Raw genomic sequence first — 25,560 nt, 5'->3', positions numbered from 1 at the left:
GATGTCAGTAGGGACCCGCTTGAATCTTCCATCTGGGAAGTCACATCAGGAGAGAGAACGATGATCGTATCCGTTTCTTCCTGTAAGTATTAACTAATTGGGAGATGGATCTTCTCCTGGATACAAGAGTGGTGTGGTACCGCCGCGCCGCCCGTAAGCATCTCGAGTGTATAAAAGCCGCTTCCGCCGATCGCGCGCTTAGTTTCGCTCGACGGTGACCGATTGTGAAACGACGCACTCTCAACGTGAGTACCATTCACGAGATCGTTGTTACGATTGCTGCCAAGCCTCAACTTCCTTTTACTGCTAACCCTGCGGCGCTTACGACTTGCACGGACATCAGAGAGTTATACTTTTTACTTGACTATCGTTGATCAGTTTCAAACGTTTCTACCGGACTTTCGTTAGTAATATCAGTGTGTTTGTTTCTGTGGTTTAACGTTCAGTCAATGTAAGTCGAAGTTTTTCGTTCGAAAATTTAGTTATTAGGCTTTTTCTCTCATTTAGGATGAAACGAGTGAGAAAGTTGATCCACCTGGCAGAAAGTCCTATCTCGCGCTGATTTATCGCTAACGAGAGTGAAAGTGTGAACCCATCTCTAGGGAAACTAATGAGCAACTTGGAAATCTGATAAAACATAAAGTTGTTTGATTTATGGATTAATGTACATAAAAGTGTAGAATAGATTTACATAATTTGCAATTAGGAAACTGTTAGAGTATTTTGTTTCATAATTATGGAACGTGAAATGTAATAAAAAATCATTATTAACGAAAACGTTTTGTACAAGTTATATTTATTCTATTCTTTATTAAGTTTCATAAAAGAAAGTACATGTATAAATTATCCTTATTTATATCATAATTATTAAATAATATTGCAGGATCATCCTAAAAAAGTGATGATTTTTACCTAATCTTTCCATAATGTTTTCATTCATCAATATTTTTTTCAAGATTAGTATCATTACTTTCGTAAATATAAATATCAATTTCACCAGAATATATTGCAATTCCATATGCACCAATTCATGCGCTAAAATACTATAAATCTCTCGTTCTTTCATTTATTTTGTAACAGTATAATGATTTAAAATTTTGTAATATAGTTTATTATAACATAGTTTCATGAATATATATCATTAATTACGTTTTTATATTATTATTTGTTCATTTTTACGATTTAGGTTTACAGCGTGTACAATACAATGTTTTTAGTAATTGAACAAATTGGTGCTACGAATTTTTATATTACGAATATTTGTCGTTAATAATTAACCGTCTTGCTTTTGATGTTCATTCTCTTACGCGCCTTCTTCGTTGCGTCAGAAGAGCGATTGCAAAAATCGGCTCAACCATTCTTCTCACAGCATGGCAAAATATAAGATAAATATCGTTTCTAATCCCAATCTTCTTCATTAAAGGAAAAAGCAGTACATTCTTTATTTTAATGCATCTTTTTTAGTAAAACAGAGTTATAATATTTAATCCAATGATTTCTTTCATCTAATAAATCTCCAATAATAATACTATTATATAATTTATAATAGAATGAAAAATTGTTATTTAAAAATACATAAAATTAAAAATATAGAATAATTACTAAAATTTTGTATTTTTTTATTTTAGATGAAAGTCCATTTTATGTTATTAGTAACAATATTGATTGTGGGAGTAGCTATGGCATTTCCACAAAAGGATGGTCAAATTTTCAGTAACGAGGCTATAAAACAGGCACAGAACACCTATCTTATTCCGAAAGATGCGACAATACAAAAGGTTCAAGAAGGTATCGAATTGGCAGCGTACGAATCGATTCCTGGCGATCAGAAGATTAATCTTTTCGAAATTCTGGGAGCGCACGTTCCATCGGAAGTGGTGAACAATCTCCAAGCTCAAATCGATCAGATAGGACGGAATTAGACTCGCTTGCTTTTCTTCTCCATCATCATCGTCATCGTTCTCTTGTAAAAAATATTTTGAATCTAAGTTTTATAACAATTATTTATAAAATGTAATAAGTCTTTTTTTATAATGATGTACTTAGGCTTTTTCATTTTTTCGTAAATAAATGTCTGAAAACGAGGCAATTCGCTTGTACGATTTTTTTTCATTTAGAAATTGTAATATAAATTCATCTCAACAATAAGAGTACATATATATAAATGTTTAATTAAAAAGGTAATCATTTGAAAAAGGATGATGATTTATTTTACTTGACTTTATAAAATTTGGTACATACTTAAAATACTTTAAACTGGCCGTCCGCCAACATCATTCGTAGAAAGAGTATTACAACACACATTCCAACATCATTCATTGTTAAAAAAAAAGAAAAAAGGAGTCATTCGCAACTTGTGAAATGTCGAACTAAGTCACCTGCCAGAATTATATATATATACGTAGTGATGTTATGGAGAAAGCTGCAGAACCACTAACCAGAGGTATACTTTCACTTCACCTACATTTATGTTACTATTGAAACGGTTCTTCTTTGGCATCTATTATATGGCATTGCCAAGGAATTCAAAACATAATAACAAGTCAGTAAACGTTCCTCCATATCTACTGTCAAACACAATATTGAAAGGAAAAAAGAAGTCAAGGATACAATAAAATTTAGTGGAGCTGTTTACTTTCATTCTACTTTCACCTTTGTACAAATCTATGAATTCAATATCCCGTTCTTTCTCGCAAAGTTAAGAAAGTAATTATGTAAAATCTGAAGGACGAATGAATTTTCGTTTGATTTTTATGCTACTGTAAAGTGAAACAAAAATTTTAACTCAAACAAAAGCAAGAAATGTTAAGTAATTGTGCCGTCTTTAAAAATGTACCATGACCGTGATATATTACAGTAGCAACGATTCTATTTCTGTAGGCACTCTGTCAATAAGTGACAATATCTCGTACATTAATGATAAATAACTTAAAAAGTATTTATTTTGTTTACCAAGGTACAAATTTCAGAGTTGCGCGAACAAAATTATCAATGATTTTGATCCATTTCAGCTTTCTTCGCTTAGTAAATTAATATCTATTTTCTGGGTGTCTTACGTACGACAGTTAACACTAGTGCATTGTCTTGCATTGAGAGTGTGTTACAATTATATACCTGTAAGTTTTCCTATTGTTTATTATAATTAAGAATTAATTTTTGTATTCATTTAATAAAAAAACAATATTCATAACAGACAAGACGTTGTTTTCTTTTTATATATACTATCTGTACAATGGATGCCGTTTCAATGCTTCAATACATTTTTAATTCACAAACTTAATAAGTTATTACAAATACGTTTCAATACTACCAGCAAACGAACAATGGAATGAAATGATACGTGTTAGTAGCTATATTATATAATTAAGATCGATATTTTTTTTACTTAAAAAAGAGTTTTATGTACAAGTGATAAAAAATGTGTTCATTCGTAAATTTATGTTAAATTACCCGTACAAGTTCATACACATTACATCGCTATCACCAAACAGATACTGATAAGTATCCAAGCCTTAGCAGCACACTATCAAACTTTTAAATAATATTAATAACAAATCGTTTGCTAAGAGTTTAAATGAATCAATGCAAGAAAATGTACTATCCTTCTAACTTAATCGACGTACCATAAGAAAGTTTAATATAGAACCAACATTCGGTGTTTGTGTTTTCATATGTGCTTCCTCCAATGCGTAGATATCTCCCTTATTTCCTATAATATATATAAGTAGTTTATAAAAAAAATATTACAAATCGTTACAAATTAATATTATAGAATATTTATACGTACTTAGATTTCTTCGATCCCCTATCATTTTTTTCTGCACTATCCTCACGAGTTCGTTTCTTACTGCTAGACGAAGAGTGATTTGACGACTTGTGTTTATCATGTTTATCGTGTTTATCGCTCTTCTTGGGACTAAACAAAAACAGAACATGAAATGTAATATCGCCAATACACATATGTGTGCTAATCACCTGTGTTTGGATGATTTGGAAGGAGAAACTTTCTTGTGTGATCCTCCACTCCGCGATCGATCCGATCTTTAATTATTAAAACATATACTTAACACAATTTTATCACAAAATCATGTCTTTCTATGTCTAAAATAGTTGAAATCCTACATCCTAGAAAAATGTGTAATTTTTTACCTATGTTTATCCGACGACGATGTTTTTTTATCTTTACTACTGGACGAACTTTTACTTTTTGAACTTGAAGAACTCTTGTGCTTCGAATTATGCCTATGAATCATATACTTGAATTAGTGACAAATTTAGAAATATGTAAGATTAAGTAATATAGCTTAGAAATATGTAAAATCAAGTAATATACCTGTCTTTTGATGGTGATGGTGAATGTTTTCGACTTCCTTTTTTCTTTTTACTTGAATTATAATCATCATGGAATCTATCTTCTCCTCTTTCTTTGTCTTCTTCAGCTGCTTCCCGTTCCAAATCAGACCAGTCTTTACCAGATTCTTCAGAGCTACCCAACTCCTCTTCTAAAATATAAATTTAAGGGGAAAAAATACTAAATAATAAACAAGATACATTTTTTTAGTATTCAAATAAAATAAAGTTTCCAAATATTACCTTCGCTATCTGAATCTTCTGAAGCTTCAGAGTATTCAGAATCATCGTCAGATTCCTCTTCAGTGTCAAAGTCAGATGGCTACAAATAAAGAATAAAAATTGTTAATGTCTATATAATTGTTAATATTAAATCTTATAATATGCAGATTTATCTTATTGTTCATAATTATTTCACTAAATTCCATACCTCATAAGCATCGTCTTCTTCTTCCTCCTCGTCCTCTACTTCATCATTTTCTGCATCACTCTCTGGATCCAAGAAACTCCAACCACCACTGTCAAAGAATCCTACAGGATCATCTGTGATAGTTTTCATAATCTTTGTCCAATTCAAAGATTGTACACCTTCTGTATATCTGATGTCACACGAGCTAAAAAGAAAAGTAGCATGTTTATACTTTATTTTCAAGAAATTAAATCCATAGAAAATAGAAAAACACAAAGAACTTACTTTAACCACTCCTTTACATGATCTAACATGTTCATGGGAATGGCATTTAACATAGCAACTTTTCTATGATAGTCTTTGAAAACAAAAATCATATCAAAATTCTTAAGGTGAAATTGTACTCTTTCAAAGTGAACAAGTTCAACATCTTCTAAAGTTATAACAAATGGAGGCTAAAATACGAAAGAAATATGATTAACGAATTGGTACTTCTAGTTCATATGAAAGTAATTATATATACAGTAAAATTTACCCATTCTGTGAGATTTACTAAACAACCACTAGTGGGTTGCAAAAGAACAGTACTCCTGAATGGTGCTCCAGGGAATCCCAGATCTCGGAACGGTGTATCAAATTCAATTTCTTGTTTCGTCATGCTTTCGACCTGAATAATATTTATTATTTCTTAGAATTTATTTATTAATCTTGTAAAATAAAATGTTTCAATCATTAAACATTACTTTTTCACAAAAACTCTTAAAGGCAGTTTTCAATTTATGCCTAAGTTCTCGTTCTGATTGTTCAGCAGCAAGATCGTCACGATCGTGCATGTGTTGATGTTTCCCTAAATCTGTCGTGATTTCACCAACTTCTGTATAAAACTGCACGTCCACGTGCTTCTTTTTGCCAAACATTATTGCGTGCTGAAAATAGTCTGTATTTAGTAAATGATCGCTAGTAAGAGTAAATAAAACTAAAATAAAGATATATACTTTTAAATGAAAATGAAGCAATATGATCATTTCGCCATCACACGGTTGGAAAAAGGCATTTTTAATATTATTGTAAAGAATATCAACTTTATCTCCTCTAACCGAAGTGTAACGGAATCCATTCACATGTGCTTCTAAACCTCCTGTCATTCTCTTCGAAACGATATTTGGTCGAATGTATAAGTCTTTTAGTTTTGGATTACCCTTATTTTGAGAGAGTATTAGAGTGTCCTGTTTTACAAGATCCTCCTTCTCCCTTTCTTCTGCTTCCCTATTCTTGAATTTCTTTTGAACTTCTTTGATTAATCTAAAGGCTGTGTTTAAATTAGAAGATGGTGCTGAAATTTCACCAGGCTCTTTGGTGTTTGTACTTCGATATGTTCTAGATGATAAAAATACAAATTTTATTAACATATATTTACACAATTCATCCTAACATTGATACAACTTGTAATTATCATAAGGGATAAGAAATGAAATAAAATTGTACACTAACACTTCTTTGACGAATGTAGCATCGGGTTGTGGATATGATCCACCTTCGTTCCGACCCATTGTAGCACCAGGATGAAAAAAATTTATTCGGAGGTACGTGTAATCTCCTTCTACCGACTGAGAAATATTTTTAATTGTGGATATATGGAAGGGTACAGGAATTCCAAAAATGGGCAAAATTACAGTTTCATATTTTTTGTCTGAAATATAAATATATAACGTATAATAAATAAAATATCAAATTTATTTTATAAATAAAATACAAATACACTTACCAACGTATAACTTCAATTCCTTTACTTCTGGTTCTCGTGGCATATGACTCAGACTTTTGTACGATATTGTTGACTTCCGTATCTTTTCTTGTTCTTTCCCACCAGATTGTTGAGCTAATCGAGCTTTTGCAACTTCATTTAACTGTTGTGCCAGTTCTTTTTGATGTTGTTTCCTCTTTTCCTCAGAACTATGTTCTGTTCTCAATTTAGATTCTATTACAGCTGTTCTCTTTCCACGACCAAGGATTTCAGGTTTAGGTTCATTTTCCTTTCCACTTCCTTCTTCTTCTTCTTCCTCTTCATCCTTAACAAATATTCCAATATTTTTTACCTTTTTTTTCGATGGTGTTAAATTCGTAGCAGGTTGTGCCTGAAATAAATAATTTTTTTCTAATTTCTATCTTTCGATATATTAAGAAAATTACATATCTTTAAAGCAAAGATTAGTACCTCATTAATCATAACTGTGTCACCAATGAAAAGCGCATAGACTTTTCCTTCTTTATCAGTAGCTTCTGAGTTTGTAAGATTTGCCAACCCAACGTTTACGTTGAATATCATGCCTTTCTTTAGTACTGCATGAGTTTTTGGACCAATAAGTAAAGAACTTTCTCTAAATTCGATACCCATTGCAAATCCAAAGTGTTTCGTTAAATGATCAATCATCTCCGGTTTTTCATCCTTTACATACTTTACCCCTGCTTCATATACTTCACTTATTTTCACTCCAGCTACTAATTTCTTCAGAATCTCCTCTTCTAATTGTAAAAGGAAGTTATAATTATCCTGCAATAAACGTATATAATTATTAAACATATTTAATTTGTTATTAAAGCTTGTTATTACTTAATATTTTGTTTAAAACTTACCTCAATGGTTTTAGTAGGATTTACTAGCAATGTTCGAACTATATTGGAGCAATACGATTTATAACGTGCTCCAAGAGAACAAACAATGACACCGAAATGCAAAGTGTTTTTATCACTAACAACGCTAAACTTCAAGGAGTAATTTCCACCACTTTGTATTATTGCAGGATAACACATATCTACTTGAGTAACATCAACACTAGTTACATACTTCTTATTTGTTATAGCAGCATCTACACCTTCTGCAAGCTTTGAATGCTTAACTTTCTAAAATAAGGATGTATAGATATTAGAACTAGAGTGCCTATATATTAAATATTTTTAAATGAATAAAAACCAAATACCTTGTCAGAATCTATAATTTCCATTATTTGATCCTTAAGATACTTTGTGAAGACATCCACAGATACTAAACAAGCCTTTTTTATGGTATGAATTTCAGCATCTTCTTTTGGACACATTACATATGCAGCTGCAGCACTTACATCAATCTAACACATTAATGTATATCATGAAATAACCAAAATGTTTGGTATTATATATTGTATGATAAAAAAAAAAATTACACACCGTATCAAAAGATTCTGGCTTTAATGCAGCTCTCCATGCATCCATAAAGGCACCTGGATAATTTTCTTTAGAAAAAACACCTAATGTTTTACCCTTTTTACTTTGTTTTATGATTTCAATAAGTTTAGCAAAATTGGCTTTATCTTCATCATTCTTAAAAAAGAGAGAGTTTAATAATAACATTAGGAATAAAATTCAATGATTATTATCAAAACAAAATATAAATTATAGAAAATACATACTCTATCCCTAACAAATAATTTTACAGAGGGTACACCAGTGTCTTCTGTTTTCTGATTTTCAAGTTTCCTGACAAATTCAATTTTTTTCTTACTAGCCAAGAAACAAATAGACTCTTCTGCTAAGATCATTATAGTATCTGTAAGTTCATAACTGAGAAACCATGTCTGAAACAATATGTTTATAATAATTTTATATTTTATATTTAACAAAATGATAAAAGAAACTACAAGACTTTAGTTACATAATTGAAATTTATTCTGATAATATTAATTCTACAAATTGTTTTTTTTTCACCATGACAAACTAAGAATATGTATAATATACGTGAAAAACTTGTAACATTGTATGAAAACCATATTTTTCAGAATTACAGAGATAAGGTTATGCTATTGTTTACAAGTACACGCGCAAAATATACGATGCAAAAACGTATTGGAGTAATACAAAAAGTATAACTTACCTGCAACGCTGTCGATTTGCTGTACACGATATCCTCGTCCGTGCCCACGGCAGAAACGAGACAATCCATTTTACTAAAACTATCATCTGTACCAATTTCTCCATCCTATTTAATAAAAATGATCATACGCTGTTTGTCAAGCGATTACATTTATTTTTAACAGCGGAACGAAACATTTCAAATATCTTACCTTCCATGCGGTATAAAGCCGCTTCATACGCCGAAAAAACGTCTCTTTGTCAACGGATACGTTTGCCATAACTTCTTGTTTTTCACCTCGTGGTTCTGTGAAATCAACTCGGCATAATTATAATACACCAAAAATCGTCGCTCGTGTTGCGGAGATGGCGGGATTTATAACCAAACCGCAACCGTAATCCACAAACTATAACCCACGCGGCGGGAATGGTTTCATGCAACGTAGTTGTTTGAGAAATTAACGATACCCCAAGCGGCCGCTTGTTCAACTAACGTTCACACCACAATGTGTATTGACGATTAATTTTTTTTCATATGCAAAATATTGAAAGAGAATTAGTCGGTAAATGCTGATAAACAAAAGTAGCAATATTTATACCGTTGCGTACTTGTCTTGATATATAATGAATACGGTTGCGAATCTGTGCTAATATATATGACGCGACTTTGAATCTTATCAAGTCTTACTGTAGTAGTATCTTACTGTGAAAATCTTAAACAATGGTTTGTCAAATAATTTCATATTTTTTACTTATTAAAATATTATCCAATTATTACCCTTCTTAAGAGTTTTGAATTTTTATGTTCAATTTCGCTTTTATTTTAATGAATAGAAAAATTTTTTATTTAAAATTGATCTTTGTCTTAAAAAAATGTTAGCATAAAAAATTTTTAATAACAGACAGATATTGTTGAATCGAAAATAAATAAAAAAAAATGGGATACGATTAAGATTAAAGTATGTATTAAATACGGACTAAGAAAGAGGAAAAAGGTATAGACTAATAAAACAATATAAAAATACTTTAATATTGATTATTCCTATGTCCTGTAAAAGCATTAAAACATTTTTTCGTTAATTTTATCATACGCCATTTATGATCTATATTATGTATATAATAAATATATAGGGTGTTGCAGTACTAATGATATCACGTTGATAACTAAGCAAATTTATATATACCAAACAAATTTTTTAATTCAATTTTCTCGAAAACAAATTCTCAAATGTACAAAGTTTATTCTATATTTTCGTTTCAAATATATTTTTGACCTATTTTTTCTTTATGCACAATCACTTCCACCTCATCTATACCATCAATATTGGGATACCTTATATATACCGATCATACTTGGAAAAACAACATTGAATAACGAATCGTAAGACTACTCACTCTATGGTTAATGTTAATGCATGCACACATGTGTGCACTAAATACATATACATACACTGTTAAGTTTTGTATCAGGGCGTCAAATAATTTTACTGTAAATAAAACTTTCAATCTTTATGGTATATCATTATAAAAAATAATCATCTTGAAACAATGATATAATTGTTTATGATCATATATATATTATATTCTGATAATTTCTAAAAGAATTATGAGCATAATTCATTGACATCATTACTCGCTCATGCCGATTTATTAGTGTTATCTTATATGTTGTTGAGTGAGTGAAAGACACACAGTTTTTATACTATTTAACATGTTTTTTACCACATACTGTGGCAAAACGATCCCGTGAATAATGTCAACTGGTTTGTACATCGTTCGCCTTGATTAGAATTACATTTACGCGTTAATATGTCGCTATAAAGAATAATGAAAAGAGTTGCAAGAAAGAAAAAGTTGTTTAAAAAATTTCGTCTCGACTGGGGCGAATTATATTTTTCTTAATGGTTCGTCGGATCTAATGTGCAAAAATATTAACGATCGTTGACCATTTTTCGTTTTGTTAAAAAAAAAAACACCTGTGAAAGCCTTATCAGAGATAGTGCAACGGATCATGAATGTAAGTGGAGATTTTACATTGTTCGTTTAGTGTAATTGTGAGACAATCAGTTCGATGCATATAAATATCTATTTCATTCACCATATTCATGATACATATGTATTAATTAATGTATCAAACTTGCTGAGTAAATTTCTGTATCTTTTTAGAGAACAATTTTTACTTCAAATACTTAGAATTTTTATATTTTATTTATAATATAAATATTATTTATAATATTTATTTTGTATTTTAATATAATATGTTAACATAATGTATTATAAATTAATCTCTTAATATTTTATTTATAATATATAGAAAATACTATTTTTATGAACTAACTTTTGCAAACATAAATCTATGCTTTATTGACACTTGCAAATTGTTTAAAAATATATTTAAATATTTTTTCCAGTTTTAGTTAATAGTGATGAATTGAATGTATTTTTATATGTTTTACTTGATTTAAACAAAAAGAAATAATACTTTAGTGACTACTTAATGAGAGGTTAATGCTAGAAGGCACTTAGATGTATTTGTATTTAAAGAGTTTTACTTTGCTTCTTTTATGTAAACTATTTTCAGAATACCTTGTTCTACATTATTTTGGCACCTAGTACATATGAACTTGCTTATGTAACTGACGTTAGATTACTGACTCTATGAATTTATTTTCAATGACATCTTCTGAATGTAATTATTTTCAATAGTGATATATGATTGATCAGTCTGTGACAATGCATAGAACTGGTTCATTCAATATGCTTATTTATTACAATTGACAACATAGTTGTTGCCATAACCTTACAGTTGCAGTAATCAAAGCAGTGTTTTTTAAGCTCTTTTTATGATATGTACTAACGCTTAAAAACATGAATAAACTTTTGCATAAACAAAAACATACTTATTGCTTTTTATAATTGACAATTGGTTCATTGAATTAGAATTATTAAACAGTTAGAATTATATCTATGTTTGTTTAATTTACCTATAACATAGCAATCTTCTTTAGCTTTTATAATTAATATATTTTGAATAATTTTCTAACTCTTCATTTAGGTGGTCAGCATAGCAGAGAGGTGGTGTCGGGAAGGTGGTTGACACGCCTTCGTATCTTTGAAATGATTGAAAGTGTATCACGTAGAGCGTTGAGTGGCTCCAGTGGGAGCTACCACGTTCGTGGTGCTGAATTAGCAAGGAATCGTAGATTGAAATCTCTTTCTGCTACTGTTGTCTTTCTTGATGACACGCAACATACGTTTCAACTAGATGTAAGTTTATATAGTGATTCTAAATAGTATTCCTTGTGTTGCATTTATCATATGAATATTTCAAAATGTTTTAGAAAAGAGCAAAAGGTCAAACATTATTAGATTTAGTATTCCAACATTTAGAACTTGTTGAAAAAGATTATTTTGGTTTGCAATATGCTGAAAATGGAGCCACAACATGTACATATTCTCCAGATGTAATGGTAAACTTTTCTATTCACTTTATTAAAATCTATTTACAAAATTTATATTAATTGAATAGCGTTATAATTGAATTTGTGTTTTAGAGATGGTTAGATCCTAGTAAACCAGTGAAGAAGCAGATAAGAAGTAAGGGTAAAGATCGTATTTAGATGCTTGTTTATACTACTAAATACAAAAAGATGAAAGATAATTTAACATAATGTATTGTTCCAGGTGGACAATTCTATTTCAGAGTGAAATTTTATGTATCTGATCCTAGTAAACTACAAGAAGAATATACTAGATATCAGTTTTATTTACAAATTAGGAGAGATATTCTTCAAGGAAAACTTCAATTATCGCCAAGTACAGCATGCCTTATTGCTAGTTATACTGTTCAATGTATGTATAATACATTGTAACATCTGTTTCATTGTAAAATTTATTCATAATACATCATTATATTTTTATGTAACTATAGCTGAGTTGGGTGATTATCATCCTGAAGAACATGGACCAGGATATCTTTCTAGATTGCAATTGATACCAGGTCAAACTGAAGAAATGGAAAAGAAAATAGCTGAGCTGCATAAACTTCATAAGTATGTTAAAGTTATATATATAATATTAATAACCCAAAGTTTATAAAATTTTATAGAATATTTATACTATTTTACAGGGGTCAGTTACCAGCAGATGCAGAATTCAATTTTCTAGACCATGCAAAAAGGCTAGATATGTATGGAGTAGAATTACATAAAGCTAGGGTATGTACTTATCCTATAACCTCCGTTGCACATTTTCAAAACATGAATTTTTTTAATTTAAATATTTTGTTTAGGATTCAACAAATAAAGAGATACAATTAGGTGTAACATCTATAGGTTTAGTAGTGTTTCAAAATGGAATAAAAATTAACGTGTTCTCATGGTCAAAAATAGTTAAAATATCATTTAAGCGGAAACAATTTTTCATTCAACTGAGAAGGGAACAGGTTCGTTAAACATCCAGTTCACAATTTAGAAGCCAATTTACACATTGTTATATTATACAAACTAATTTTATTACAGTCAGAGAACTATGATACTCTCCTTGGCTTCAACATGCAAACATATCGAAGTTCGAAAAATTTATGGAAAGCGTGTGTAGAGCACCATACATTTTTCCGACTTCACAGTCCTAAAACGAGGCCAAGGCGGTTTCCACTTACTTTAAGCAGTAGGTTTACATATTCAGGACGTACAGAATTTCAAACAGTTGAGGATGGGAAGCATAGGGCAAGAGTAGAAAGAACATTTATACGGTAACGTTAATTTATTCAATATTAATAACATAATATCAGTTCAATGTTAACTTAATGATTTAAATTATTTAGATCTCCAAGTAAAAGATTAGTACATGGAGTAACATCAGCTCCAATTATCGAAGAGAAAGGAAAATTATCTATGCCCCCTGGAAGACCGCCTAGACCATATGATAATAAAGTACAGTCTCTTGGTGCTCGTGAACCTCGTCGAGCATGGGGTGAAGGAAATCCTAGTGATGAGTTCGTTGAAACTTATATTTAATATTTGTAATTTTTTTTATATTTATATTAATTTTTGTTCCTTTTATGTACTATAGTGAAGGTGGATTTTTGTCCCTCCGTGAAGAAATAACAAGCTCGCATACACAAGGCAATGCATTTTCGCCTGTATTAGGTTCTAGAGTTTTAAGTTATGCTGATGATGATACAACTGCTGAAAGGAACATTTATGATCTTCCTGATTATAGTGAACCTACAAGTTCTCCTGCTCCTCAGGTATTTATTAATATTTTAATAAACAGTTTTTATGTGCACAAAATAAATATGAGTATTTGTAGATAGTAGAAGATGGATTAGTTACAATATCTTTGACACCAGATGAACAAGGTCGGTTTGGATTTAATGTGAAAGGTGGTTTAGATCTTGATATGCCTATTTTAGTATCGAGGGTAGCTCCAAATACTCCTGCTGATCGCTGTTATCCGAAATTAAATGAAGGGGATCAGGTTAGTTGTTATATCTTAATGAAATTAGATTGAACTTATTTTCAAGTTATCTAGATTAACTTTTGCAAACTATTTATTACGAATATATTGGATAAATAGGTAGTGTATATAAATGGAATCGATGTTAGTGGATTGTTACATGAACATGTAGTAAATCTAATTCGTCAATCTCGTGATTCGGGCTCTGGTGAACTAACCTTAACTGTCCGACCGAATGCTTTATATAATGCACTAGCTGGTACTGATGAAACATCTGAAGAAGAACCTCCATATAGGTATTACAAATAATAAAACTAAATTTGTTATACTAAAGCAATGATTAATGTTTATTTTTATGTTGAAATAATCAGGTACGTTCCGGATGCACCTCATGCAGCTATTGGATCAGACGCATTAGCACAGTCGATGTTGCTTCTTGCAGATGGTCTTGCAAGCGGTGCTTTAATCGCGCAGTATGAACAGCTATATAGAAAGAATCCTGAACTTACATCTCTTGAATCAAAAAAACCTGAAAATCAGAGTAAAAATCGTTATCGAGATATTTCACCTTGTAAGCATAAAGAAACATACAAGAATTTATATCGGTACCTTAGTACGATTCGAAACAAGTGCTTCACAAAATAAATTATAATTTGTGTAGATGATGTTACTCGAGTGATACTTATGGGCTCTGCAAGTGGAGATTATATCAATGCTAACTATGTAAATATGGAAATACCAGGATCTGGTATTATCAACAGATATATAGCTACTCAAGGACCTTTGTCTTCGACTGTCGCTGATTTTTGGCAGATGGTTCTCGAAGCGGGCAGTACCCTTGTTGTAATGCTCACAACTTTGGTCGAACGTGGCCGAGCAAAATGCCATCAATACTGGCCTGCGCTCAATGAAACTCTTACGTTACGAAATCTCACTCTCACGTCTACAGCTGAAAATGTTGAAGATACTTTTATATTTAGAGAATTCATACTCCGTGATATTAATGTAAGAAAATAAAGTAACATTTATAATTTATATTATTATAAATATATTAGAAAAATTCTAAATAATTTCTGTGCATTTTAGACTGGAGAAGAAAGAGATATAACACACATGCAATATTGTAGTTGGCCAGATCATGGAGTTCCTAGCGATTGGAGACAATTCACAACGTTTACTGAAAGGGTGCGGGCAGCTCGAACGGGAATAGTGGAACCCGCAGTTGTTCATTGTTCTGCAGGAATTGGTAGAACAGGTGTCTTAGTCTTAATGGAAACAGCACTGTGTCTTATCGAAGCGAATCAACCGGTGTATCCATTAGACATCGTACGATCTATGAGAGATCAAAGAGCAATGATGATACAAAATGCTGTAAGTTAAAATTTACAAGTTAAGTTATTAAATTGAAATTTATATATTAAAAATATTATCTTTTATATGTAATGAAAAAAAAAATATTTTTTTAGAGTCAATATAGATTCGTATGCGAGGCGGTCCATAAAGCTTACAGTGAAGGAATAGCTAAGCCACTTCCTGAATTCAGTAGGTGAAAACAACACAAATTTGGAATGCATTGTAATTATCATTCTTCTTACATTTTATCGAAATATCACATCACTAGAAGATAATTTTATACTCTGACAATAATATACACATATATTATTCATTAATAGGAGAGATATACACTGTTTCAAATAAGTATTTTCTATCCGTTATGAATATATTTTTTATCTAGAAATTTAATTACTTGAAAGATATAACTTTTCACGCCTTAGAGCTTACCCCCCTTTTTAATTTATGTACCAATATTTTGTAAATAATGAAATTTCGATAAAATTAAGTTCACTAAATTATGTTTAAGCTAAAGTATAAATCTCGAAGCATTATTTGGAATAATTGTCCATTATGGCTTACCTCTGTCATCATTATTACTACTACCAATCTTTATTTCTATATGTTAACACTAAACCTACCGACACTTTGTGTATACCTATTCCTACCATGTGCGGTCAAAATAGCCGGTGATTAAACAAGTAATAGTTTTCATGATTAAATTTAGATAACGGTTAATTTATAATTAAATGTATATAAAATGATGAACTTTCATAAAATTTCGTCCAAATTTACTTTTGTTTAATTTCAATTATAGACTTAAATAGAATAACACTTTTATTTATATAGAGATATATCTTATTCAACTTCGCTGCATTTTTTACCAATTATCTTATTATCAAATGTACATTTGCCACATAAATATTTCCCGCATCTTAAACGAATTTTCGTAATTTTGTAACCTTTACAATTTTTTACTTGACAAGTTTTTTGTAGTAATGAATTTGAACTTGTTGATAGTTTTATTGCATAGATTTTTCCCGCGATTCTTTATATAAAAGTAATGTATGCACCAGGTTTATAATAATTTTGTGAATTCTCTGTAAATTGGTTCCATACTGTAGATAACATTGCAAATTTATTGGTTCGTAAACGTTGGCTTCTTTCGCTCTTTTTATCAGATTGTATAAACCTCATAATTTCAGCAAAGTCATTCCTGTTCATTGTTTTTGAAAAAAATGCACGTCTCCAAATTTTATTTCACAAATATGAGACATCTAAATTTGTTGTCTGATATGCACCGCGGGCATATAGCAGAGCAATAAATGCATCTAGTTTTGCTGCATCTAGCTCCCTTTTAGTTCCCAATGCTCTAAATGCTTCTTTTTCCGTACATTTTATTATATGATCCCTTATACGGTGATCAATGATAAGATAAAATGCCGTCTTTACTTGTCTTTTCATTATATGTCGGTTAGCATATCCCTAAAAATATTATGAACTGAAGTCCTGCCAGATTTGGGACTTGCATCTATTTCTTTCCAAACTGTTCCATCGGGCCTAGTCTCACTCTCTGCTGTCAACGATCATTTCTTTTCTTTTTGCCATTACGTAAACGTTTATTTATAATATTCAACTCTGATTCGATTGTAAATAGCTTTTCATGTGTTTCCATGCCGTTTTCTTCTATGTCCGTTATTTTTTTAATAATTTTTTTTTAAGTCTTAACATTTCTAGGGTAAATATTTATCACAGAATAATACCATGTACGGAATACAAAATTATTGTCAAATTTGATATACTTTACTTTTCCTTTTATAATAACTTTACACAAAACGCTCTGAGATGCTTTCTGTCTTAGTTTTAGAGATAACAAGTTTAGATGTCGACTAATTGGCTAACAAACTGAGATGTATTCTAGTCGATAGGACAATAGCAAGTAAGAATATGGTTTGTGACGGCGATATTTATACGAAAATATTGATGAGTATTGACAGTTTTCCACACCAACGGTTACTCGAAGGTGGAGTTGGCAAAGCTTTTCCCGCGGTTTATCGCAATGAGCAATAACCCTAAGAAACTTCTCGACTTTTAAAATGTTTGTAACAGTGGACTGTAAAAAATGCTAAATTTTGTTTCTTAGAATTATTATGGGCTTGAGTAGATATGTCTTAACAGCTGATGGCTATCTTGATCGAAGGATGGATTATGTTTTATATTTAAGATTATGGGTATGGCTGTTATTATTTGTTATTACCGATTTTGTTTATTATTTGACCTTGAGATAGCCTTTTCTTTGTACTGATTGCATTTATTTTAAGAATAACTAAAATACTTTATCGGGCGGTCAAAATGACAGCTCACAGTAGGCGAGGCAGAGTACAAATTTTTCTCAGAAAATAAAAGAGCAAACTAAAAGTAAATACTGAAAAATATATTGTATGCGTGTTTTAGAAAAAGTCAGAAATTATGAAGCGATATGATAAAGTTTAAATATGGTTAAATTTGTGTAGAAGTTCGAGAGTGGTCAATTTGACCGCTGCTGGTAGGTTTAGTGTTAAATAAAGGCGAAGGTATGGAAAGTTAAATTTCAATTAATACTGCTAATATACTACGAAAACTACGAAAACTACGAAAATGAAGTTTTTTCGTTACGCACGATTAATATCTTGTTTAATTTTATAGACTTAAATTTTTTAAATTATTGCTCATATAGTAAACTAATAGCAGAGATATCTTTATAAAATAAAATTAACATAACGAATTAAAGTCTATAAATGTTATCGGTATATTAGCAGAAAATTTAGAAATACATGGGGTGCCAATATAAAAAAATTGCCTTGAAAAAAAACCATAAACCATTAAAAATATTGAGAAATATCGAATGTGTAATCAATCCAAGTGAGCTACAGAATGTGATTGCATAAAGTAAAGCTGCAAAGCAATTTACAAATCATTGAATATTTTGAACAATTTTCTGATAAGAAAACGTACAGATACTACTATTTATTTATTTTAATATACTGAAAATAATAGCATATTTAAATTGACAAGAAAATGTTGTCTTCTGGCAATTTATCATTATTTTAATCATTAATTAGAAATATTTATTTTATAACGACTAACGTCTAATGCCATTTATATCATGTATAGTCTAGTTTGTATTTAAAAGAATAGCGCATGCTACTTGAAGTATAAAAATCCATTTGCTCGTCTTACGAGTATGAGAAATATGTAAATTCAAATTTGTACGATAAAGAAATACAATAATATCCTAATGTTAAGTAAGCTTATCTTAAAATACAATTGAGAACTGCAGAGAGTTTAATGTTCTCGCTTTAGCAGCTAATTTAATATAATTCGATATGAAACAAAAGATAAATCAAACAAAGTAATATATAATATACTGAAAAATATTTCGTCCCAAATATAATCTCATTCAGAACTTTCAATACTCTTTGAATTTTCTAATAATACTAACAAAAATGTACTATTTTTTATAACCGTATCATGTGTTCTACTTTCCGCCCATTTTTATAATGTTAAAATACTTTTATGTTTTATATATATATATATATATATATATATAACGTACATTAATGAAATTATTTTTTATGCACAAAAGCATGACCTTTAACTGACCTAAGTAAAACCATATAATAAATTATAAGTTAATAATTAATTGTATGTACAATCATAAAGCAGTATATGCACAAAAAGAACAAGGTCATAAAAATTAAGTAAAAGGTCCTATTTACATTATATATTATATAATGTTGTATATTCGGTATAAAATATTTGTATAGATACAAAATAGATTGAATTTAATGATACAAAGCATTAATTGTTTATGTGTACAGCAAAACATTATACATATTAAGAACAGATTACCGTAATATGTATATTATATTATTTGCTGTATTTTCTTTTTTTTTTTTTTTTGTTCATTTTGTTGATGTACCTTTCTCCAAAATTACCTGTGATCAGGATTGAGTACTAGCTGTAGTTGAAATGTATGTTCTCATTTTTTTAATTTATACAATAGGCTAATTAAATGAGGCTATTGATTAGCATAAAACATAACATTGCTTTATAAGCAAAGCTGGCTTGCAAAGGATCATACTTTGATTAAGAATTGGGTGAATCTGTTACGAATATGATAATAGTAAACACAGCATTGAAACCATAATATCATTTTAATATTTTTTGAATTAATAATAATGATTATCTGTATTATTAACAATAGTGCCTTGTATATGTGCATCCAAACCATACTTATAAAGCAGGAATGGATATTATTAATGATTATTATATTACAACAGCTTCACTCGATAAATTTTCATGTTAATTCCATTTTAAATTAGTAATATTACTGTTTCTTTGTAACGTGTATATTTCTTTGTATAATTGTCCATAATTTTTTTTATAATTTATCTGTCGTTAATTATGTAAATATATTTCCGTTTTAATCAACTTCTGTTTCATAAATCATGACTTCATATAAATTGCTAATTATTTATTTTGTAGTTATCATTATGTTAATAAAATAATACTACAATTAATGGTAATTATAAGCTGTTCATACAGGTGTTAAAGTGCTATATGATTTTGACTGCAATTTAAGTCAGTATAAAAAATAAAATATAAATATTAAACGTAAATTAATTGAACAACATTTTTGTTATTAAGTTACAGTATCCTTGTACTATCAAATATTACTGTATTTGGAAAAATAGAGAAACATGTAAGATAATATAGAAAAATTAGAGTAAACTGTAAGCTGTATTGAAAAAGTTTAGAAATAATATTTTAGAATTAATTTTTACTAGATAGATAAAAAATACGAATAGAAAAAATCCTGATGCGTTTCTTTGTGTTACTTGATATGTAGATGAAACATCAACATACTTCGTATAAAAATAATTATTGTACGTATAAATGCATTTTTAGTGAATACTTCACATAAATGCTGTTTAGTATTCACTTGACTTATTGATTAAAAAGTAATACTTCCTAGTATTTATATAAGAACAGTACAAAGAATATTAAGTAGCTAATTAAAGTGTTTGGGAGCTATATGCGTCGAAATTTATCTACGTACGTGCCAAATCATAACACATCAAACAAATATTAATTATGGACAAAGTGCCACAAATTTTCATAATTCAGTCAGTAGTTGTCTAGTCTGATTACTAATTTGTATTTTTAAAATATAAAATAAAAACATTTTGTAATTCATCATCTAATGATTGACTCACTATCCTCGACGCAATTTCTTCTTTATCTTACATTTTGTCGACAGCATTTTGTTTTGTTAACATTAATTTTAGCATTAATGATCTTTGTACAATATGCAATACTCATAAGAATATTCATCAACGATTTTATAACAGCAAATATAAATATTTTATATTCCTCTTTCATATATTACAATTAGAGCATATAAATCAACGCCTATGTACTATGTTTAATAATTGTACAATATATTATTAAAATCCTCCTTTATATAGAGCTTATATAGACGATAATTTCGTTACTGAATATATTGAAGTTGTAATTTGCAAAACGATTTACATATTAAAAAGAAATGTCCTTCTTGTCCAGGGATATATGTCGATGGAATAATGTGATATGTACCTGCTGGTACATCCTCTAATTCCAGGTAAACAAATCCTGATCTACATTAAATTAAATTATTAATAAATACTCTATATAATTATATAAAATGTATTGCTTTATATAATACCTGAATAGGCCAGAGTCTTTCTCTTTGAATGCGGTAGGTGCATCAGAATCATTTAATACAACTGTTAAAATATCAAATCCTATTCGATATTGTTTAGGTCCCTTCAGTATAATCAGCAAATAGTTATTATTACTTGAACTTTCCAAGATTAACTGGTATCGCGGATTATTCTGGTATGTTGGATGATTGCTACATCCACCAGCTGTAATATCTTTCCATTGACCAGTAAGCTGTAAACAAATTATTATTATTATAGTATTAACTTTTAAGTGTATTTATACAAAAAATAAGAAAGATATACCTCTTTTTCATATTTATAAAAATTTGGTATTTTCCTTAATGAGAATTCGCAAGATCCGTAGGCGCGTAAAGTGTAATATATTGTATTTGTTTTTTCATACTGCGATATGACTAGAGTATATCGAGTATCACTTTGAGGATCTAGTTTTATTTTGCAAAGATAGTGTGGGCTATTTATTCTTACCCCATCAATATATGGTGGTGGTTCATCTATACAAATTTTACAAAAATTTATGATTAATATATAATAACAACATTTATAATTAAATTTGATACAAACGGAATAAAACCATAAATTATTTTGCTCACGAGGATAATATACTCTTTTTCCATCATTTCGATAAACTAATACTGTGATATATTCTTGATTTTGCCTAAAATCTGCTATGTCTGTAATATGTCTAGTAAGAAGAATCCATATAGCTCCATTAACACGGTTTTTCACTTCTAGTAAAAATTGAGGATTATCACCGATATTATATACATCTTTCACTGGTCCTATTTCTGAGTTCCACATTCTACAACATATTTTCATAAAGAAGTTCTGCAACCATTTTTGATTATTTAAACAATATTATTTATAAAACCACTAATAACTTACTGATGAATGCAATAAGTGTAATTAAATAAACCTGGATTCCAGCTTAAATAAAAGACATCGAAAAATCGGCATATGCTAAAATAATCAATCCAGAAAACTCCGTTATCAAATTGGGATGCAGAATCTGGATCATAATTTAGTGCTTCCTTTAATTCATTTGTCCAGTGTACTCTATCAAGTTCAGAATAATTTCCTTTCCATCGTAAATGTGACCAAGGATTTTTAAGTTGTAATAATCTTTTATCCTATACAAATATATCTATGGTTATATACTATACTAACCATAAACTTATTTTTAAAATATGCTTTAATAATAAAAAATAATAAAAAGAGTAATCAATTATACATTTATTCTTCTAACATCGAGGACAGCATAAGCGTGGATGGGTACAAGACCCATTCTATTAGCTTCCAAATCAGGTAATTCTCCAGTAACAACTGTTACCAATACATCTCCTTTGTGCAAACTTGTTAATAATACATTAAATAGATCGTCTTCATTAAAATCTGGTTCACCAGGCCTTATAGCCCATTTCTCTGGTATCCAGCCAGTTAAAGCATGTAAATCTATATTCTGAACAATAATATTTCATTGTTAAAAAGATAATTTATATTCTATGATTGTTATCTTTGTAGCAGAATTATATGTATATTGAAATAAACTTACACTATTTGATCCAGGAAAATCATAACCACCCATTACTTTCATATATGCCTTCTCGAGCAACGAGATCCACAGCTCACCATTATTGCTAGAGTAGGAACAAAGTAATTGGTTGTATCGGCTTACAGGCAATAAGTCATCTATTATAACTTTGCGTGACACACCATTAATGTGTAGTTTCACCATGTATTTTCCTAATATAAAATACTCCCAATTTAATTTTCATTGAAATAATATTCTAAGAGAATTACAGACCACTGACCTTTGAGTTAAAAAAAATTTCATGATTTGTGCAATAATACATAAGTTCTTACCAAATGGATTATATATTGGTTCTTTGTTTCTATTTTTTGGATAAATAATGGAGGTGATAAGTCTGCGTCCAAATCTTTTTTCATACTGAGCACTAACTGCAAGAGAAGCAACAAAGGAACAATCAGAAACAACCTACAATTGAAATTTAATTATACTTTAGTATGAAAAAATCATTAATTTAGAAATTAGCTTTATTTTTTACTAACTGTCTGTTTTATACTGTAGTAATCAACATGAGATGTTTTAAGCATTTTTGGGTCAGAGAATAATTCTTCTGGCCGACACCATTTTGCAAAATCAGACTTCTGGTTTGGTGCTAATGCTAATAAACCATCTTTATCAGTAAATGGAATAGCATACTGAAACTTCTCTGTAAGATCAGTAGTCATGAAAGGTACAAATTTATGATCATTGATATGAGAACTATGAAGCAAAACACTCTTCTCTTCTTCTGTGTAATTAGTACTACCACCACTCACTTTTAAATGTGCACTACCTTCTCGAAGTGGCGGTTGAGATGGTTTCCCTAAACATTAATAAAAAGTGAAATTGAACAGAAAGCATTTCTCGTTACAATAACGTGACAAGAGAAAAGTACCAGTGTTATTAGAACTTGTAGCGGTTGTTGTTGTAGTTGTACATGATGTTTCGTCTATATCCTCATCCAGACTTGTTTCGGGTACAGGAGGTAATTTAGAAAGGGTTTTAAGAATATCATTACTATTTACTATTTTTAAACCTTTTAAAGATTCTGCCCTATCAAGTGCAAGCTTTATAAGAGCTGTTAATTTAGCCTTTGCCTCTATATCGGAAATTTTCTGTAATTATAATAATATTATTAATATTATTTATAAGTTTAGGAATCAACAGAATTATTAAAATATTTTTAATAGAAGTGGAAAGTTTGACAATTAGAATTTTATGTACCATGCTAAGTCCTAATTCAGCAGCATCTGTATATAATTTCACAGCGATATCTTTCAAACCATCTTCATCCGCATCTTGTGCTTGGTTCATAAGAAACTTACATTTTTGTAACTTAGATTGATCGGTAGTTTGTGCCTTATGATGTTTTTGTTCTTCTTCACTAACTATAATATATTATTTTTTATTTTTGAAAACACATATCATGAATTAGTTTGAAATACTCACTAAGATTATGTATGATCGATACCCTCTCCTGATATTCAAAAACTTTTTGATCATATACAGGATCTTGTAATTCTATAAGAAACTGTATAGCTACATTATAATAATATAAAGCTTGTTTGTATTGACACTGACTATCAAATTGTACTGCCTTCCTCGCTGCATTTTGTGCATCTTCCAATGTCATTTTCTATAATTTTTTTATGGTTATTATGTCAATTACTATATAATTCCTTTATATAATAAATTTGTAATAAATTTGTTTGTATGTAATATTCATTTCTTCATACAGTTTTTAATTATTAACAAATATCATTTTTATTGTATTTTATTTACTTAATACGCTAAATATATTTCTTCCCTGTGCATATTAATAATTGTGTATATAGATTTCTTTAAATTAAGTAGAACTAGGACACAATTTCAAATTTGTCAAAATGATTTCACAACCTTTATCTTCATTCTTAAGGCCAACATTATAGGTTAGATGTTATTACATTGAAGTAAGTTGTTTAATTTGTCATTAGTGCACGGTCATGTGCACAGGTATGAAAACCCCAGTGGAAGGAGTTAAGGCCGTGTATAATGTTACGGTAATAAGATTCTTACGGATCAAAAAATGTTTCTCAAATAAAGCATTTCAATCAATTTATTAGGCTTCGTCGTGCAGCGCGCCTTGTGTCTGCAATATGCAACACGACCGTATTTGCAACTGAACTTTACTTCATTATATAAATTTATATTTATTTAAACAATATTCTTCTGTACAACATGAAATACTATATGTTTACCTTAAATAAATTGAAAAAGATTATGAAAAGCAGTTTAAGTTATATCGTTTACCTTCAGTGGTAAGGATGACAAAGATGGCGTTAAATGTAAAAGTCTAACATATCAATCGCAGTGCTATAACTGACGGCAAATTTATAAAGCACATTTCTGGAAATTAACCCATTTGCATCCAAGCGCAGATTAATCCGCGCGCTGCGACTGTCTTTTATTATCAAGCGCGGACTATTACGCGCGCTGCGACTGCTTTTTTTATTAACATTTTAATCTAAATAATTTTTTTTTAAATAAATAATTTTTACTTTTTTCCTCTGTTATAAAGAATGTAAGATGTGATGTTTGCGAAGTAACATTGTCTACCAATCGTTTTGAATAGTAAATTTTCGATAAAGTCCATGAAGAATTCGGATGTAATTTACTGCACCTATGACCGACTGTGCGCGGTGATAGGGACCAGTTCTTTTAATTAGAGCCATGATGCAAATGTGTTAAAAACTTTATCCCCTCCATTGGAATTTTCAGCACTGCAACCGTAGTTTAGTGTCAAGTACATCGACTAC

At 29.8% G+C, this 25,560-nt stretch overlaps 4 protein-coding genes across 8 annotated transcripts; 2 read left to right on the top strand and 2 right to left on the bottom strand.

The window, feature by feature from the left end:
- The first annotated feature begins 103 nt into the window (after positions 1-103).
- Positions 104-2,089, top strand: LOC132916824 (uncharacterized). Of its 2 annotated transcripts, none has more exons than XM_060977182.1 (2): positions 104-245; positions 1,629-2,089. In XM_060977182.1, exon 2 carries the CDS (start codon positions 1,629-1,631, stop codon positions 1,920-1,922), a length of 294 nt encoding a protein of 97 aa, XP_060833165.1. In that variant the 5' UTR covers positions 104-245; the 3' UTR covers positions 1,923-2,089. The 2 variants fall into 2 exon arrangements, with proteins under 2 accessions (XP_060833165.1, XP_060833164.1); XM_060977181.1 differs by having other exon boundaries at positions 184-451.
- An 824-nt stretch (positions 2,090-2,913) lies between these two features.
- Positions 2,914-9,272, bottom strand: LOC132916805 (FACT complex subunit spt16). Of its 2 annotated transcripts, XM_060977142.1 has the most exons (20): positions 8,857-9,271; positions 8,667-8,771; positions 8,206-8,370; positions 7,964-8,116; positions 7,738-7,884; positions 7,394-7,660; positions 6,975-7,310; positions 6,525-6,894; positions 6,251-6,449; positions 5,755-6,136; positions 5,503-5,685; positions 5,295-5,426; positions 5,045-5,214; positions 4,781-4,964; positions 4,594-4,672; positions 4,334-4,502; positions 4,150-4,242; positions 3,976-4,041; positions 3,788-3,916; positions 2,914-3,709 (listed from the first exon to the last, which is right to left on the bottom strand). In XM_060977142.1, exons 1-20 carry the CDS (start codon positions 8,923-8,925, stop codon positions 3,703-3,705), a joined length of 3,405 nt encoding a protein of 1,134 aa, XP_060833125.1. In that variant the 5' UTR covers positions 8,926-9,271; the 3' UTR covers positions 2,914-3,702. The 2 variants fall into 2 exon arrangements, with proteins under 2 accessions (XP_060833125.1, XP_060833126.1); XM_060977143.1 differs by lacking the exon at positions 3,976-4,041 and having other exon boundaries at positions 8,857-9,272.
- A 773-nt stretch (positions 9,273-10,045) lies between these two features.
- LOC132916807 (tyrosine-protein phosphatase non-receptor type 4) lies at positions 10,046-20,677 on the top strand. Of its 3 annotated transcripts, none has more exons than XM_060977146.1 (17): positions 10,046-10,661; positions 11,700-11,911; positions 11,986-12,114; positions 12,199-12,247; positions 12,329-12,496; positions 12,576-12,696; positions 12,774-12,861; positions 12,936-13,088; positions 13,165-13,397; positions 13,470-13,640; positions 13,718-13,895; positions 13,958-14,125; positions 14,225-14,400; positions 14,476-14,675; positions 14,766-15,109; positions 15,191-15,475; positions 15,571-20,677. In XM_060977146.1, the coding sequence occupies exons 2-17, from the start codon at positions 11,762-11,764 to the stop codon at positions 15,652-15,654; spliced, it is 2,697 nt and encodes an 898-aa protein (XP_060833129.1). In that variant the 5' UTR covers positions 10,046-10,661; positions 11,700-11,761; the 3' UTR covers positions 15,655-20,677. The 3 variants fall into 3 exon arrangements, with proteins under 3 accessions (XP_060833129.1, XP_060833128.1, XP_060833127.1); XM_060977145.1 differs by lacking the exon at positions 10,046-10,661 and adding an exon at positions 11,025-11,148 and having other exon boundaries at positions 12,199-12,241; XM_060977144.1 differs by lacking the exon at positions 10,046-10,661 and adding an exon at positions 11,026-11,148.
- LOC132916809 (calpain-7-like) lies at positions 20,404-24,870 on the bottom strand. The gene is made up of 12 exons (XM_060977150.1): positions 24,215-24,870; positions 23,990-24,153; positions 23,661-23,880; positions 23,269-23,588; positions 23,062-23,194; positions 22,751-22,941; positions 22,430-22,657; positions 22,084-22,328; positions 21,792-22,000; positions 21,484-21,692; positions 21,183-21,412; positions 20,404-21,114 (listed from the first exon to the last, which is right to left on the bottom strand). Exons 1-12 carry the CDS (start codon positions 24,396-24,398, stop codon positions 20,970-20,972), a joined length of 2,478 nt encoding a protein of 825 aa, XP_060833133.1. The 5' UTR covers positions 24,399-24,870; the 3' UTR covers positions 20,404-20,969.
- Positions 24,871-25,560: the final 690 nt, after the last annotated feature.

The sequence above is a fragment of the Bombus pascuorum genome, chromosome 2 (assembly GCF_905332965.1).
Source record: "Bombus pascuorum chromosome 2, iyBomPasc1.1, whole genome shotgun sequence".
Taxonomy (NCBI): domain Eukaryota; kingdom Metazoa; phylum Arthropoda; class Insecta; order Hymenoptera; family Apidae; genus Bombus; species Bombus pascuorum.
Note: the sequence above shows the minus strand (reverse complement) of the source record. Positions and strands in the feature narration are given on the sequence as shown.